General features: G+C 38.3%; 3 protein-coding genes across 10 annotated transcripts; 2 read left to right on the forward strand and 1 right to left on the reverse strand.

Moving 5' to 3' along the window:
- Positions 1-1,035: 1,035 nt before the first annotated feature.
- Positions 1,036-9,973, reverse strand: Gk2 (Glycerol kinase 2). 8 transcript variants are annotated; one of them, XM_068293283.1, is made up of 3 exons: positions 9,796-9,973; positions 2,911-3,544; positions 1,036-2,841 (listed from the first exon to the last, which is right to left on the reverse strand). In XM_068293283.1, exons 2-3 carry the CDS (start codon positions 3,530-3,532, stop codon positions 1,733-1,735), a joined length of 1,731 nt encoding a protein of 576 aa, XP_068149384.1. In that variant the 5' UTR covers positions 3,533-3,544; positions 9,796-9,973; the 3' UTR covers positions 1,036-1,732. The 8 variants fall into 8 exon arrangements, with proteins under 8 accessions (XP_068149384.1, XP_068149387.1, XP_068149383.1 ...); XM_068293286.1 differs by having other exon boundaries at positions 9,792-9,973; XM_068293282.1 differs by having other exon boundaries at positions 2,911-3,547; positions 9,792-9,973.
- Positions 9,974-10,663: 690 nt separating this feature from the next.
- Positions 10,664-12,074, forward strand: PIG-Wb (Phosphatidylinositol glycan anchor biosynthesis class W b). Its single transcript, XM_068292542.1, has 2 exons — positions 10,664-11,284; positions 11,343-12,074. Exons 1-2 carry the CDS (start codon positions 10,792-10,794, stop codon positions 12,032-12,034), a joined length of 1,185 nt encoding a protein of 394 aa, XP_068148643.1. The 5' UTR covers positions 10,664-10,791; the 3' UTR covers positions 12,035-12,074.
- A 339-nt stretch (positions 12,075-12,413) lies between these two features.
- Positions 12,414-17,067, forward strand: Oseg4 (intraflagellar transport protein Oseg4). Its single transcript, XM_068292544.1, has 10 exons — positions 12,414-12,581; positions 12,642-12,843; positions 12,905-13,016; positions 13,091-13,524; positions 13,588-13,777; positions 13,845-14,423; positions 14,491-14,594; positions 14,651-14,985; positions 15,039-16,739; positions 16,804-17,067. The coding sequence occupies exons 2-10, from the start codon at positions 12,820-12,822 to the stop codon at positions 16,994-16,996; spliced, it is 3,672 nt and encodes a 1,223-aa protein (XP_068148645.1). The 5' UTR covers positions 12,414-12,581; positions 12,642-12,819; the 3' UTR covers positions 16,997-17,067.
- Positions 17,068-17,167: the final 100 nt, after the last annotated feature.

Below are 17,167 nucleotides of genomic sequence, written 5' to 3' on the forward strand. Positions count from 1 at the left end.
GTCGAACAGAGAAAATCAATTTCTTTGTTGTGAAGAGAAGAGAAGCATTTGTTTTTGTGTTGGCTCTTGTTACCTTCTTCTTGTTTTCCCTGCTCACCGGCCTGGCTATCTGGCTACCTGAGCTAGGTGAAAAGGCTAAGGCTTGATGATCGGCAACCTGTACGCCTGTTGTGCGTGTCTACATCCAGAAATCCACGAGAGTCTGAGGTATGTGTGTGTGTGTCTGTTATTGTAAGGTAATCTTTGGATCCAATTTAAATGAGCCACGGTGTTAAAGGCCACACAGTGACAATTGACTATGAAGGAGAACTATGCTGGTACCACAAAATTGAAAATTTGTATAGTTGGTTAACATTCCGATAGGACATAAATCATGCTTCAACACATACTTATAAAATTAAACCTATTTAGTTGTTAAATTTTATATTCAAACATCTTCAAATTTATACAAAAACCTTGAGCAAGGCAATATTTTGAATTTCAAACCTAATTTTTCAAATATCCTTGTAGAAAATAGTACTTCAAACTTAAAACTCTCTAAGCACAAAAGACATTTTACAAGGTTCATTCAAAGGAAAATGTTGTTTGCCCTCTAGGATGTAAAAAATATAATCTAATTAGATTTTATGTGTTATTTGTCTCAATGAATGTATGCACATATGTCCTGGACTCTGTACTGTATGATTTGCGCACACACACATACGTACACTTTGAAACTCTTAGATAATCGTTTTAAACCTCCACCCTCCCACTGCGCGATACTCCCACTAGCCTTGTCGGCCCTCTGCGAGTGCAAGACACACACCCACTGTAATTAGGCAATCGTTGATTTGAGTTATTTATAACTGATACTGACATTTCCGTTGCCGATAACAAAGCAACATGACAGCATTTATTTACTTGTGGTGCTTACCTTCTTTTTGTTTTTGTTGTTTCTTTTTGTTTTTGCAATTGTTTCTTGTTTTAAAGAGTAACTAAATCATTAGTGAATAGAGATAGATTATCATATAATCCACGATATGAAATATTGTGAAATTCTTGGGAATTTTAAGTCGTTTTATTATTCAGTATTTTGTCTAATTAGTAATTACTATATACACATAAATATGTATGTATATAAATGTTTTATATGTGTATGTATGTGCATATATGTGTATTTTTTATAATTCTTGTTATAAGTACTTAATTTCAAAAATAACTTTTGCACTCGGGCTTTATACACATTTTTTGTTTGTTTTAGTGTAGACAAAGTACATTGAATTTATAGTCAATTGACCTAGGACTAAAGACTTCTTAACTGCACAGAACTAAAATATGCAACAAAATAACACACAATATTAATAATAATAATAATAATTATAATGATAAGATAAAAAAAAACATGGCTACTAATCGTAAGTACTTCTAATTTCTATACGGAAATGACTTTTTTCTCTTTTGTTTTTATTTGTTTTTGGTTTTTGCAATTGCAATTATTTACAGAATTGAATTTTTGTTTTTGCGGGAGGTCATCTATCCCCTCTGGTAGTTAGGTAGGTAACTATATACAATTTTGTCAAATGTTAAACGGGAAATAAAACAAAGAGATGGCTAATTATCACAACCGAAAACCGAAATAATGTAAATTGTCATGTACATCATACACATCACTTGTCAAGCTATAACGAATCGTATCCAAGTACTTTTGTGTGCAGTATTAAATACTTGACGTCTTGGTATTGGATTCTAATGACTAGTGAGCTGTTGCCGCTAGTGAATGGACAAGCATGGCAAAGCTACTAATTAGGAATATACTTGCTGGCAATGAGGATAGCATGCGATAGTTCTCCTCGCTATGTTCGCGAGTATTCTTCTGTTTAATCACCCAACCGAGACTACGTTCCACAGCTCGTTTCCATTTGCCATAGCGCTCCTTGCGCTCCAGATCCGTGGTGGTTGGCAGAAATGTATCATAGTGAACATTCTCGTAATAACGTTTCTCGGGCTCGAATTTGCACAAGTTGATGCCATCCGCTTGAGCGGCACACATGGCGGCACCAAAGGCGGTGGAGTCCATCAACTGGGAACGAAAGACTGGCAACCCAGCGGTATCTGCCTGGAGTTGCATCAATAGATTATTTGTTGTCAATTTGCCATCGGCATGCAGTTTATTTATCTCATAGCCACACTCCTGATGCATACACTCGAGTATGTCACGCGTTTGGAAACAAATGCTCTCCAGGGCAGCGCGGACAATGTGATTTTTGCGTGTGAATTGTGTGAGGCCAATAATAATGCCGCGTGCATTTTGCCGCCAATATGGAGCATAGAGACCCGTAAAAGCGGGCACAAAGTAAACATCACCTGATGTGGGTACCATCTCGGCGTATTTTTCAGCATCACGCGAATCGGGCAGTAGACGAACCTTCTGTTGTAGCCAGGACAAAGCATGACCGGCCACAGAGACAGCTCCTTCGATGGCATAGATTGTGGGGGCATGAGGTCCTAGTTTATAGGCCACCGTGGTGAGCAGGCCGTGACGCGAGAATACGGGTTTATCACCCGTATTGCATAGGAGGAAGCAACCCGAACGATAGGTGTTTTTCGTTTGGCCAGGCTTGACACACATCTGGCCCAGTAAGGATGCTTGCTGGTTACCCAATATTCCGCTCAATGTCAAGCCACGAAGTACACTCCGCTCTGAGGTTATTTTACCAAAGATTTCCGAACAACTGCGTATTGTGGGTAACATTTCCTCTTTGATGGCAAATGTCTTTAGCAGAACGGGATCCCAATTTTGCGTTTCGAGGTTCATGAGGAGAGTACGTGAAGCATTTGTCACGTCCGTTATGTGTAGGGCACCTGTGGGGTGGGTAAAAAAAGGCATAACTTAGATACCACGAGACATATTTGATAGATGAGTCCACTCACCATTGGTTAAATTCCACACAATCCAGCTGTCTACGGTTCCGGCCTTGCAGCGATTCTCACGACATGCTCGACGCACCTCCGGCACATTGTCCTTGAGCCAACGTATCTTGAGGGCCGAGAAGTATGTGGATATGGGCAGGCCAGTGCTATTTCTAAAATGATTTGGATCCTGTACTTTGGCCAATATTTGCTCCACAGTGCTGCTAGTGCGTATATCCTTCCACACGAGGGCATTATACAATGGTTTACCCGTTACTGCATCCCAAACGATTGTCGTTTCACGTTGATTTGTAATGCCCACCGTGCTAATGTCACTGGCACTGAATCCCTGATCGGGCAACTGTTTGATAGCCTCCTCGGCGCATTTGTTTATCGAGGCCATTATCTCCAAGGGATCCTGTTCGTACCAGCCATCTTGTGGTGTTATAACGCTCAATTCGACACGATGTGCGGCTATTTCTTTGAAATCGGGTGTTGTGTAAATTGAGAAACCGATTGTCTTGGTCCCCTCGTCAATGACCCCCACCAAGCCAGTGTGCTGAATGAGGGATTGTTTGCGTAGCTCCTTGCTACGGAATGGCACATCCGCACTGGAATTTGGTAGATTCTTGCCCTCAGTCATACTGCTATGTTGCTGCTGTACGATAGAGGAGAATGATTCGAATTCAAGGATTACGCCAACAAGTTTGCTTCATAAGTATTTCAATTGTAATCCTGTTTAGCTAACAACCTATCCAGATTAGTTTGTCTTTATGCCTCGGCTTATTATTACAGCTGAAGCACACACACTTCAAACTCAACAACAACGACCAAAATTTCATCGAAAAACAATTACTGCCAAAATGTATTGCGATACAATCTGAAAAACAATATTCCTAATGTACGTGTTATATATACGTACATACAATGAAGTACATATATGCACATATATATACATACATATGTTGCTATATCTGTATGTATTTAGCAGCTAGTTTGACTTTGTACTCTCTTCTATGTGGGGGGCTGGCACTTTGCCGGTCTAACGGTCGAGCCCTCTTCATACTCATACACTTGCACACACATTTTTTTGTGCTACTGGCACAGCTTATCGCTTCGGGCTTTGCTACCCCGTACACACCCAATACACAGCAAAGCAAAGAGTAGGCTTGCGTTGGATCACATCTCGTATACTCAATTTCAGCGAATCTCGAAGATGGACAGAAACAAATCAATCACAGATGATTTTTAATAAAATATTACAAATTGGTTGCCCAATATCGTAAAATTCAGTTGAGAATATATAAAAGAAAATATAGAGACCTGTTTTAGGTATAATTTTGAAAAGATTTGGATTGTTGCTTAAATTTTTCTTTTATTACAGGGTATTTTTAAAGGCGGCACCTCGAATTGTGTGGGAAATGTGCTTTTATTTATTTATTTTTGTTTTTTTTTTCTTGGGTTCGGTTCATTGTAGGCCAAAATTTCAATATTTGCTGATGAATTAATACATGAAAAATTATACCCATGGCTTGGTGTGTATGTAATAGAAGGTCAAGTTTATAATCAGCGTCAGAGTAAATGATAGAGCAGGGCAAGCAAAGCAGATGTTGATAAGAAAATCCTAAGGATCTGGCCGCCTAATAAGATGTTTGTACATATGTATGTATGTATGTACATTTATGACTTACTACACTATATTCGTATATATTCAATTTGATTATTTCTACTAAATACGTCAGAGTCAATAACAAATTGGAAATTTTCCACATACTCTTGCTCTCGTTTTTCTAAAATTCTTGCAAGAGAGTTCAATTGACTGTATAATAAACTTTCTACTTCCCACTATAGTTTTAGTTGGGAATATTAATAGTAGGCTAAAAAAGAGTTGCTTGGTTTTTTTCGTTTTATTGTTATGTAGCTTAATATACATACATATATACACGTACTTTCAGTTATATGTCTGATAAGAAATTATTGATAGATGTCCCATAAACTGTGTGTTAACCATAATCATTGATTAGATATGACACACACACATACACACACACACACACACACGGCGAGATTAACATTTCCAGGAACTTTAAAGAATCTAAAACGATCTGTTTGCCGGCATATAAAAATATTCTAATAACCTCATATCAACTTATAAACGAAATGTGTACAATATTATAAAATTTATTTTATAGCATTTTATGATTATGATGAATTAATTGATATTTCAAGTTTAATTTATATTATGATGTCGGCGTCTTCTTTACCTTATTTCGTAGATAAAACAAGAAAAAAAAAACACAACAACAAGCACTTGTTAATATTACTTAAGAGTTTGAAAGAATTAGTGATCAGAGAAGATATTGAGAGAATATCTGACACAATTTGTATTACATATATATATTTTGTTTTATCTCTCTATATACACTTTTACAACACAAAAAATCAAGTACAAGTCAGAAGAAAATAGAAGCAACAAACAAACAAACAAATAATATACACACACATCCGTTCGCGTCGAGCGCCAAAAAGTATCTGAAAAAAAAAAAAAAAAACTCAATCAACTGGGACTGGCTGGCTGTGGCCTATCAAGGCGAAGGCGCGACAGCGCAGTGAAAATATATAGGAAAAGAGCTTTTTATATTCCTACACAGTGTGTGTGTGTGTGCGTATTAAAAAGAAATAGCAACAAAAAGCAAATATATTGAAACGACAAATTTACTACCGACCGAACGACCGACCCAGACTGCCGAAAAAAAAACAACACAGTAGCAACAGCTGATAAGACAAGCCGGCTGATTGGAGACACACAGAGAGAAAGAGCGAGAGAGACGAGCAAAACATATGATGGGGAGGGGGGAGGGAGAGGCGCGTAGTGTGGGTGATGCGGATGCGGTCTTGTCTGGCCAGTCGTCTGCTGTCTAACTTGTCAGTGCAATCAACTAACTGGCTCTGGCCTAAAGCACTCGACCAAAAGCATTAGCCTTGGCATTTAAAAGCATAGAGACGGAACTACCAGACTACCAGATACTTGTCTATATAAAGAATATTTGAACAACTACGAGACATGACTTGGGCTTGAATTAAGTAGTTGCCGATAACTAAAGTACTTAGATTATCACAATAAAATGTTGGAAAATTTCCATGTGAATCGCAAATGAGAAATGACTGCTGAGCATCTTTTCAAGACTTATTCAACTTACACAAAGACTCAAAAATTCCGCGATCTATGAAGTTGATTATTAATAAAACGATCTATTTCATTAACAGCTAATTATTGGTTGTATTAGAGTTCTATAGAACTAATCTTTCAAATGATATAAACAGTTTGTTTACAGGGAAAAACGTACCTACTGATACAACTTACATTAAAATTGTTGATAATAATAAACATTTTTCCTCGAAAATGGTCTTCAAATATATTGGACAAGAAAATTAAAAAAAAAAAAACATAAATTAAACCCAATTTCATTTTGGATCAAACGCTATCAATTAGATCTCTAACAATAATCTACATATATCTGCAATAAGTGTCAAAATATTTCTATTCTATACCTCTTGACCACAAGAACTAACTAAATTTATAATAGAAAAGTTTCCAAAAGATTTTATATAAGCAATTTCCTTAAGATCACAAAACTACATTTCAAAATTGTACAAAAAAATGCCGAAAATTTTCCATTAGAAATTTTATTTGCCATTTTCAGTCAGGTTGTGATCAAATAGATCTTCGAAAAATCAATCTGTTTCAAACACCAAACTGATAGAGCATATAAATTTCGTTGCAGTATTCAATAAAATTGTGTTTTCGCTTATCATTGACCAAGTTTCCAATAATGATTTTCTATTGATAATATCATAACAGCAAGAATTTTAAATACATAAATTTCTATATACATATATGTATGTATGTACATTCATACTATACCACACATAATTCTTCTCTTTGTCGCATTGTTACGGAAAATTCAGAATATATAGATATACTTTTTAATGTGGGCGTTCATTCAGCATCTTGCTCACAATGCCTACCTTGGCTATAAATAAATAAAAACACATAAACTAATATCAACCAAATGCAAAAGAAGCGAGAGAAAAAAATTTCCATTGACTTTGAAACAATATTTAGAAATATTTTTGGTTGACATTTTTAAATGAACCAACCAAGAAGGAAAAAAAGAGACAGCAAATATAAATAAACGAAAGCGTAAAAGTCACATGCAAATTATTAAAATTTAAATAATTGCTAGATATTTGGCATTTTTGTTTTCATTATTTTGGCAACTTCAAATCAAACGAATTGCCAATACACTTGGTAAGACTCAGATTGAGACTATACCAATACAGATTTTAATAGTTCTGCTGCTGCAGTGGACAAAGGCCAATTGGAGCTAAGTTTATGGACAGTTGGCAAATAAAAATGAAACTTTTTTATTATCCATGGTTGTAGAATTTTAAAATTTTTCTCAAGTTTCATTCAAGATATTTTGTTCTTTGCAGAAATATACATTTAACTGAATATTGATTCAAGAAAATCTATTTTTAAAACGTTGCAAACATTTGCACAAAATCTATACACACTTTTAATATTTTGTGTTCGTCAAGTGTATTATTTAAACAAAGCAAACAAAATAAATAAAAAAGGGGGAGTGTGCATTTCCATGTATTGGTTATATCATTATACCCAAAACTGGTTCAGACTTCATTAAAAATGTTAAAAACAAACCAGAAAAACACACACACACAAAGACATCACAATTTGTTTAAATGCTGCGTAGTATATATGTATAGACATATATGTATGTGTATATGGCATAAATGCATACATGGCGTATACGTATTTATATACATATTGGCCCAGAAATGAAAGACATTCAACTTGACTTTAATGGGCTACCCTCCCTGAGATGAAAAAATAGGAAATATTAGCTATTAGCTACGTTAGACACATGTACATTTGTTAGAAATGTTTTGAAATTGAAATTGTGTTTCATCATTTGCTTGATGAAACGTTTTTTATATTTATTTAGTGTTCTTTGTTTAAATGAAAGTGGGTAATCATTTAATCTTGAATTTTTTTAAAGATTTCTAGGGTATTTTACAAGTTTTGTGGCTTTCTGAGTTGAATTTAAATGGTTTCTAAAACCCATTTGACTATATGCATATATATTCTTGATTGTTAATGTAATAGTAGTAATTTTGCATTCGGGCAATCCCCTGCAAAACAACAACAAACAAAAAAGGGATTGTACGTGGGTCATCATTTGCTCAGCGTATTGGCCAATTGTAATTTTAAGCTCAAAACAAATGTGATTACAAATCAAAAGTGCAAACATGGGCAAATCGCATGTTTTTGTGAGAATCGGTTTTAATTTGCATTATGCACCTTTTCCTTTCCATTGTGAAATTCAGGTGCATAATAAACTCATTCCCGTTGTCTCCCACTTAGTTCAATCAACTTTTCATGATACGTACAATGTACATATGTATGTATGTATGTTGGTATGTGCTTATCGAGTTTGAAAAATGTTGTAATTTGCACAAATTGCTAAGCAGTTCGATTGTTCGATTCAGTCATATGCTGATTAGTTATAATCAATAGTTCAAGTCATTTCTCACATTCTCTCTGTAAGCAATATTTGTTCTGGACAAATATGTTTTTTGTTTGCCCTTTGCCTGACCATATCACCTCTCTCCAGACGCTGTCGCTGTTCAACAAGTGAGTGCGACATTATGGCAGACACGATTTCCAGATCATACGATGTAATAAAAATGTTTGGATTAGGTGTGTTAGGTTAATTTAGCCGAATATTAAATGTTCTACAAATTAACTAACGTTTTGTATGGGAAGACATTTGTTGGCCTTGGATCTGAAAATTTGAGCAGTTTAAAGGGGGATACTGAGTCTGAAAATTGTTAGAAACTAAAGTTTATTCCACCAACTGATGGAATTGCCGAAAAGCTTTTCTTACAGTTAGATTTGGCTAAGATCTCAAGCATTAAGGACTTTAACCGGGCATAAAACTTGAAACTCAGTCTGAACTCATTTAACGAATTGGCATTATCTACATGCCATTTTGCTTAACCCTCCTACGTGTATAGGGTATATAAATAATCTATCACGTATTCGCACTGTCTGCCGTATTTTAGAGCAAAGGTTATTCACATTTAATTACATATATGTATGTGCGACGGCCTGGCGCCCGACATATTTTACTTCTAATCTGTTTGTTTTTAATTCTCATTAGGTATTTAGTTATAGGTATATGGTAATAGTTTTTCCAATCTCTGGACATTCAATTTTACATACACAATTCTTTTTCGGGGAATTCGTGAATTTCGTTTATGTTGTTGTTCTTGTCAATTGCGTTACGTAAATTGCAATTAGAAAACACACAAAATTAAAGCGAAATTTCATGAAATTTCCCGTTTACTTCCGCGTTGCGTTCTGACCACTTGCGTTGTTGGCAACAAACTGAAGGCAATACGAAAGGTGCAGCACAATGATCCCCCCGCCCGCCCTCTTACGGCCGCATCACACCCGCAACCAACAAGCAAATTAAGAGAAATCAAGTGACACGGTGCTGAACGGAGTTAGATGGGGGATAATCCACCAATTTGCGACTTGGACTTGAGTGTATGAGTGTGTGCGTGTGGGATGTGTGTGAGATTGGGCGCACGTGACTACAACAGATGTCGTTCGACATTCGAGGCGTCCAATTGCAACGTCATTGTCTGCCTTTGCCGGCAAACGTCATAGCTAGCTACGTGGGCGGACAAGCCCCCTAAAAGCAGCTTGCTGATTGGTGAATCCCAACAATGACGTCATAGCCAACAGCAGCAACAACAACAACAATAGCAACCACGACACAAACACAATAGCTGAATGAATGAGACGTACTTACTCACTTTTTGTTATTATTGTTCTTCTGCCCAATGTCGGCATTTAAATAGTTGGCAACATTTTATTACACTTTATGATCCAATTAGACCTTGGCAGCATGTTTATTTTGGATTCTTTCTTTTTGGAACCTTTATGTTTTCTTTTATGACTGCGACCGGCGAGCCCTTTTTTTGTCTCAGCGATGCCACTTCATCGAATTCAGCAAAGCAAAGCGTTGCCAGACCGACAAGCGAATACCGAAATCAACAGTTGAGCAACTTCGTAGCCAGTTTGAAATTAAAATTCGCGCCCAAATTGCAATTCAAATTTTAACTACAACCGTGGAGAACGAACTAATAAGGTTATGACACATGCAAATAAGATCAATTAAATTAAATTGCAAAAATTTATGAAGTTTGTTGCAAATAGTGTGAAGCATCGTTATGCAACTGGCTAAAATTTAAAACTAATATTAATTACTGATTACACTAACAAATTTCTTATGCAAAAGAAAAAAAATCCGATCTATTTCAAAGACATTATTATTTCTAATGAAAGTTTTGACTAATTTAAATTTAATGTCTTTTCTTATTCATAGCTTTTTTAAAATGTTGTGTACGCGGCCCCCCAAACTGAGTTAGTTTATTAGTTATATTTGAATTTTTATCAGTACCTTGATAGGGTATTACTGTGAATGTTGTGGGGCATACGTACTCAGTACGCGGTGAATTGTAATGGAAAACGGATCGGCGGCGGTGGTGGTCGTTCTTCCACACACACAGCTCAATGACAAGGAGGAAGAGATTAAGATATTCTATGACAAACGTTCCTTTGAATCATTGGAACAGAGTGCCGCTACTCTGTTGCTCATTTCATCAATATTTTGGGGGATATTGATAGCCCGTGTGCTAACCCATAATTTGTCAGGTCTAAGATTTAGCATAGAATATGCTTTAATCATCGTGCCTGGTGTCCTCTTGGTGACAGTTGCTAGTGATTATAGCCCACATTTTGTGGCTGTAATGCTTGTGTTGTCGGGGTGCTTCATTTTCGGTAGCAAAGCATTGAAACGGGCACAAAGTCGCGTGCATTTCGATTTGGGCGGTAATCGTCCGACAATGTTTACCTTGGTTAGAGCTTTGACTCACCTGATTACGGCTATCTGTATTTTAGCAATTGATTTTACTAGCTTTTACCGACCGTATCGGAAGACCAGAAGATTTGGGGCCCAGCTAATGGATACAGGAATCGGACTATTTGTTATAACAATGGGCCTAGTGTCGCGGCGTTCAACTAATAATGCCGAACTGCAACGTCAACTGTTCTATTCAATGCCTCTTTTGCTCCTGGGACTGGCACGTACAGTGTCAATTGTAATGATCGGTTACAGTCAGGATGAGCATGAGTATGGTCAACATTTGAATGCCTTTTTCACTTTGGGATTGGCCAAATTATTTGGATCTCTACTGAGCCGTCTGGCCCGCAAGGATATCCAACTATTGCCGATGGCTATAAGTGAGTATGGAGAGAAAGAAAACTGTTTTCGTTTTTATTTTTTCGTCTTTGTTCTTAGGTCTTCTTGTGGTCCATCAGCTGGGCCTAAGTTTAGGTCTATCCGACTATGTAATGAACGATGACCTGTCTCGTTCTACTTTTTGGGCCGCCAATCGTGAAGGCTTGATCTCATTGCCTGGTTTTGTAGCCATTTACCTGTTATCTATATACTTCAGCCGTTGGTTGTTGGTGTCCAGCAATTCAACTTTGCTGACATACACACAAATGGTTAACAAATTGAAGCGATTGCTTTATCTCGTCATAATCAATTGGATTGCGGTTATTTGTAGTGCCTACCTATTTGGCATTTCACGGGTTACATGCAATTTCGGCTATGTCATATGGATTTTTTCCATTATGTCCACCATGCTGTGGTTGAGTCTATTTGCCGGGGATTTCATAATCAATAGTGTTCTGCCCTTGGACACCATGCGGCTAACTGACGCAAATGATGCAGAAGAGCAGGGAGTATTGTTATCAAATGCAAAAACGAAAGCAACTGGAAATGAAGCATTTATCATATGCCAATCGTTAAATATGAATGGTTTGGTATATTTTATTCTTGCCAATGTCCTAACCGGTGGAGTTAATATTTTCTTTGAGCCGGAGGCACGTTCAGATGAGGCGTCTGTCCTAATATTATTGATCTATATGCTTCTGGCCACAAAATTTGTTCACAGTCTCTATATTAGAGGTATGCGTTTGGCTTAGCAGACAACAGAGATCTGGAATAACCTTGTACATATTGTTTACGGACCTAGTCAATGTTCATAGATATCGAATTTCAATTTTTGTACTTTTTTTTGTTTACCAATATATCAAGATAAGAAGAACATAATGCTGTTTGACTGTTATGACAAATTCCTTTGATAAGCCTTCTTCTTTGATAATGCCACCGAAACTAGTCGAAAGATTGAAAGAGAAAGGGCCTGCCCATTAAAATATATATATATATCTAACATGGATGTTAAGGTAAAACGAAAAGCATTTCCACATGACAGTTAATTTGATTCAAATTCTAAGCGCCGTTTGTCGATAACAATGCCATGGAGAGTAATCGAAACATATAAACCTATCGCACTGTGGTAAACTGTTATACTAAAAAAATTTGGTAAAAATAAAACAAAATTGAAAATAAGGATTAAGGATTTTCTTATCTTTCCTTACAAAATTGGGTTGAGCAACAGGGCTACAGAGCTACAGACTGCAAAATGGCTTCCTGGCCACTTTGGGCCACAGATGTAACAACACGAATTTGGTAAAAATATCTCGTCTTTTCCTCCTCTCCTTCTGTTCATCCTGATTGTTCACTTTCTAGCCCGGAGTAGTCACAGCCAGGAGTTCATACTTCATCTGTTGCTGCTTTTGAGGATTCGTTCGGCGCATGCGCAGCTTGAAACGCGCATTGCCATGGCAATAACAATTTGACGTTGCCCAAAGCAAACGGAACATTAAGCAAAACAAACAGAAACTAGAAGCACTAGAAAAGATTAGAAATGTTTGTCTATCTGAGCAAAAAGGTAATTTATAATTGTATGAAAAGGATATAGAAAAATGATCATACATTTCCACATCTTGCAGATAGCCATACCCAACAATGTCAAACTCAATTGCATTGCATGGAACAAGGAGGAGGGCTACATTGCTGTGGCCGGTTCGGAGGGATTACTTAAGGTTTTAAAATTGGATCAGGGTAAGTCACGGAAATTTATAAATACAAAAAAAATGATAGGTATATATAACATTAATAATTGTCTTATTGGACAGCTGCTAATGGTCAGAGTAAAGGTGGCTTAGCTGCTGTTTCCAATTTATCCATGAATCAGACATTGGATGGCCATAAGGAATCTGTTAAAGTGGTCACATGGAATGATGCTCAACAAAAGCTAACCTCATCGGATACGGATGGTGTGATTATGGTTTGGATGCTTTACAAGGGCTCTTGGTATGAAGAGATGACCAATGATCGTAAGAAATCCACAGTGGCTGGAATGAGTTGGACTTCGGATGGTGCCAAAATATGTATAGTCTATGAAGATGGAGCCATAATTGTGGGCTCTGTTGATGGAAATCGCATATTTGGCAAAGAACTCAAGAACACCCATCTCACCGATGTCCAATGGAGTCCCGACAATCGTCTCATACTCTTTGCATTGGTCAATGGTGAATGTCATCTATATGATAATCAGGGAAATTTTGCAGTAAGCAAAAGACTTATTCCAAGATTCAAGTCTAAAGACTAATTATTATTTACACTCAATCAGATGAAACTTCATATACAATGTGTGAGTCTTAGTGGTTCCTCATCATCCAGAACTATGCGCATAGCAAGCATTAGTTGGTTCAGTGGCGGTTCGGCAAATTTACGTTCATTTAATAGCCGAAATCGTCCAGTTTTGGCCATTTGCTATGAGAACGGCAAAGTACAAATTATGCGCAATGAAAATGATGATGGTTAGTTTGTTGGATGGTTAGTTTTAGCTTAGAATAAAATTGACTTAATCTTTGTTTATTTTTACAGCTCCGGCAATATTTGATACTGGAATGCGTAATGTGGATGCCAAGTGGAATCATGATGGCAGCGTCTTGGCCATTTGTGGTACAACATTGGACACAGTGACACCGGCACCATTACGCGACACAAATCAGGTTTGCTTCTATTCACCACTAGGCAGACTTTATAGGACTCTCAAGGTTCCTGGTAGTGATATCACCTCTTTGAGTTGGGAGGGCAAATCATTGCGCATTGCGATGGCTGTTGATTCCTTTATTTATTTTGCCAATATACGTCCGGATTATATTTGGTGTTACTTTGAGAAAACTGTGGTGTTTCTCAGTGGCTCGAGTAGCAGCAGTGGCAAAGATCCCTCCTCAACAAATGTAATTACATTTTGGAATACGGTTTCCAATCAAAGTTTTCTCAAAGAGGTTGAACCAACTCTAAGCCTGGCTGCTAGTAGCGAACACTGTGTCCTGGGTGTGGAGTGTGTTAGTAATAATATTAAAGAGATTGCTCTGAGTATGTTGGAGAGACGGCAAACTAATGATGATAGAGTCTATCAATTGCTACTTTGCAATTCCATTGGAACCACCGTTGATTGTGAGTCAAGTCCTTAGGAAATTAAGTAGTTCACGTTTTGTAAAAGAATGTTTTTGATTATCCTTAGCCAAGTATACAGATATACGTCCCAGCTTTGTGGGCATCAATTCCAGTTATGTAGCTATTGCCTCACAGGAGGAGATACTCATATGGCATTATCATACGCCAAAGGTAGAGTATATTAAAGTTTCCAATTGATAATTTAATGAATTATGTGCATTTTATAGAGTTCATCCACTTTGCATAGTGTTAAGGCGCGCAAGGAGAAGCGTTTTCACATTGATGATACACCCACAGGTGTGGAAATGGCCAAAGATTTAATGCTGAGCACGACCACCAGCAGCAGTGGTGGTGGGGGCGGTGGTGCAAGCTCTAGCGATGCTCAATTCCAGCAATGTGGCATCAATGATCCCATCTGCGCTCTGGCGTTATCTGAAAAACTCCTGCTGGTGGCCAGGGAATCGGGTGTAATCAATGAGTATAGCATTGCAAATGTGGCTCTGAGGAACCGCCATACAATGCACTCAAAGGTCCACAAAATGGCCATCAACTGCAATTCCACGTAAGCAGCATCAAACATTTTTATTTGCTACACTAATTGCATTGCTTTTCTAGTCGCGCTGCCATCATTGATCATATGGGTGTGATGACACTCCTCGATTTGGATGACAATCGTGAGACACAGCTGAATTTTAGTCGTGTGGAACGCAAAGATGTCTGGGCTGTTAGTTGGGCCAAAGATAATCCTCTATTGCTTGCATTAATGGAAAAGACACGCATGTATATCTTTCGTGGCAATGATCCCGAAGAGCCCATTTCCTGTTCGGGTTATATTTGTAATTTTGAGGATTTGGAAATCACCAGCGTATTGCTGGATGATATTATTAGCATTGGTGAGTCACAGAACTCTACGCACATTATCCAGTTGCGTGTTAAATCGCTGCGTGACACGGATGATCTGTTGGAGCATGTCGGACTGGAGGATGCCAAGCAATTCATTGAGGATAATCCACATCCAAGGCTATGGCGTTTGCTTGCCGAGTCGGCTCTAAAGAAACTGGAATTGGACACGGCAGAAAATGCTTTTGTTCGTTGTGCTAATTATCCGGGTATTAAGCTAATCAAGAGGCTGAGAAATATCAACTCTCAGGTTCTACAGAAAGCCGAGATTTCGGCCTTTTATGGTGAATTTGAGGAGGCCGAAAAACTCTATATGGATGCAGATCGTAGGGATTTGGCTATTGATTTGCGCATGACTCTCTGTGATTGGTTTCGTGTGGTTCAGCTTTATCGCATGGGTGGATCAGGAGTCTCAGATCAACAGATGGAAACGGCTTGGCGAGAAATCGGTCATCATTTTGCCAATCTCAAGTCATGGGAAAGCGCCAAGGAGTACTATGAGAAATCTCATTATATTGAGGGTTTCATGGACGCTCTCTATCATTTGGAGCAGTTTGATGAGCTGGAAAAGTGTGTGGAGAAATTGCCAGACAAGAGTCCGCTGCTCACAAAACTGGCCGACATGTTGGCCTCCGTTGGCATGTGCTCGGAGGCAGTTTTGGCCTATCTAAAGTTTGGAGATCAGAAAGCAGCTGTTAATACTTGCGTCAATCTGCGGCAATGGGGTCAAGCGGTGGAGCTGGCCCAAAAGTATCAAATGCCCCAGGTCAACACTTTGCTGTCCAAACATGCTCAACAGTTGCTTAATGAGGGACGTCTTACCGAGGCCATTGAGCTGCAGCGCAAGGCAGGTCGATATTTGGATGCAGCACGTCTTCTAACCAAATTGGCAGAGCGAGAGCTGGACAAGCATGCACCATTGATGCGTATTAAGAAGATCTACATTCTTGCCGCATTGCTAGCTGAAGAGCATCTCAAGTCGGTGGCAACGCCGGAACTGGATTATGCCTCGGGCAGGAATACCCTGCTGGATTCCATTAGCTTGGAGGATGCGGCAAGCATTGAGCGAATGTGGCATTGTGCCGAAGCCTACCATTTTATGCTGCTGGCCCAGCGACAGTTGCGTTTTGGTATTATGCACAGTGCCGTGATAACTGCGCTGCGATTGCGTGACTATGAGGATGTGTTGCCTGTGGAGGATATCTATAGCCTTCTGGCATTGGCCAGCTGCGCCGACAGATCTTTTGGCACCTGCTCTAAGGCTCTGATGAAACTGGAGTCACTGAATATGCTACCTGAGAAGAGTCAGCAGGACTACGAAGAGCTGGCAGTCAATATATTTGCCAAAAACGAGCCAGTTGACAATAAAGTGGACACGGTGGCCTGCTATGCATGTGCAGCCAATGTGCCCGATTGGTAAGTAGAGTATTAGCCCACCTCCATTTCTAATTCGTAATTGACATTCTCATCTCTGGGACAGTTTTCCTTCGTGCACTGAATGCGGAGCTCGTTTTCCTGCGTGCATCTCCTCAGGTAAGCCCATCACACAGCCAACAAGCAACATATGGATATGCACCACGTGTCACCACTGTGCCTCACCCATGGAAATCACTCGGCATCGTACATGCCCCTTGTGCCACAGTCTCATTGTCTCAATGACTGTGGAATTTTAAACATGAAATTCGGAAACGACTAAGACTTAAGTTCAAATAAAGGCTAAGAAATTAGTATTTTTAAAATGAAATTAGAAATCTTTTAAAATCAGCTATGTACCTAGATTTTATGTTTTTTGATAAGCCAACAAAATATGCTGTAAATAAGGCTGACGGTTTTCAAATTTACAT

Source organism: Drosophila tropicalis, unplaced genomic scaffold (assembly GCF_018151085.1).
Source record: "Drosophila tropicalis isolate 14030-0801.00 unplaced genomic scaffold, ASM1815108v1 contig_694, whole genome shotgun sequence".
Taxonomy (NCBI): domain Eukaryota; kingdom Metazoa; phylum Arthropoda; class Insecta; order Diptera; family Drosophilidae; genus Drosophila; species Drosophila tropicalis.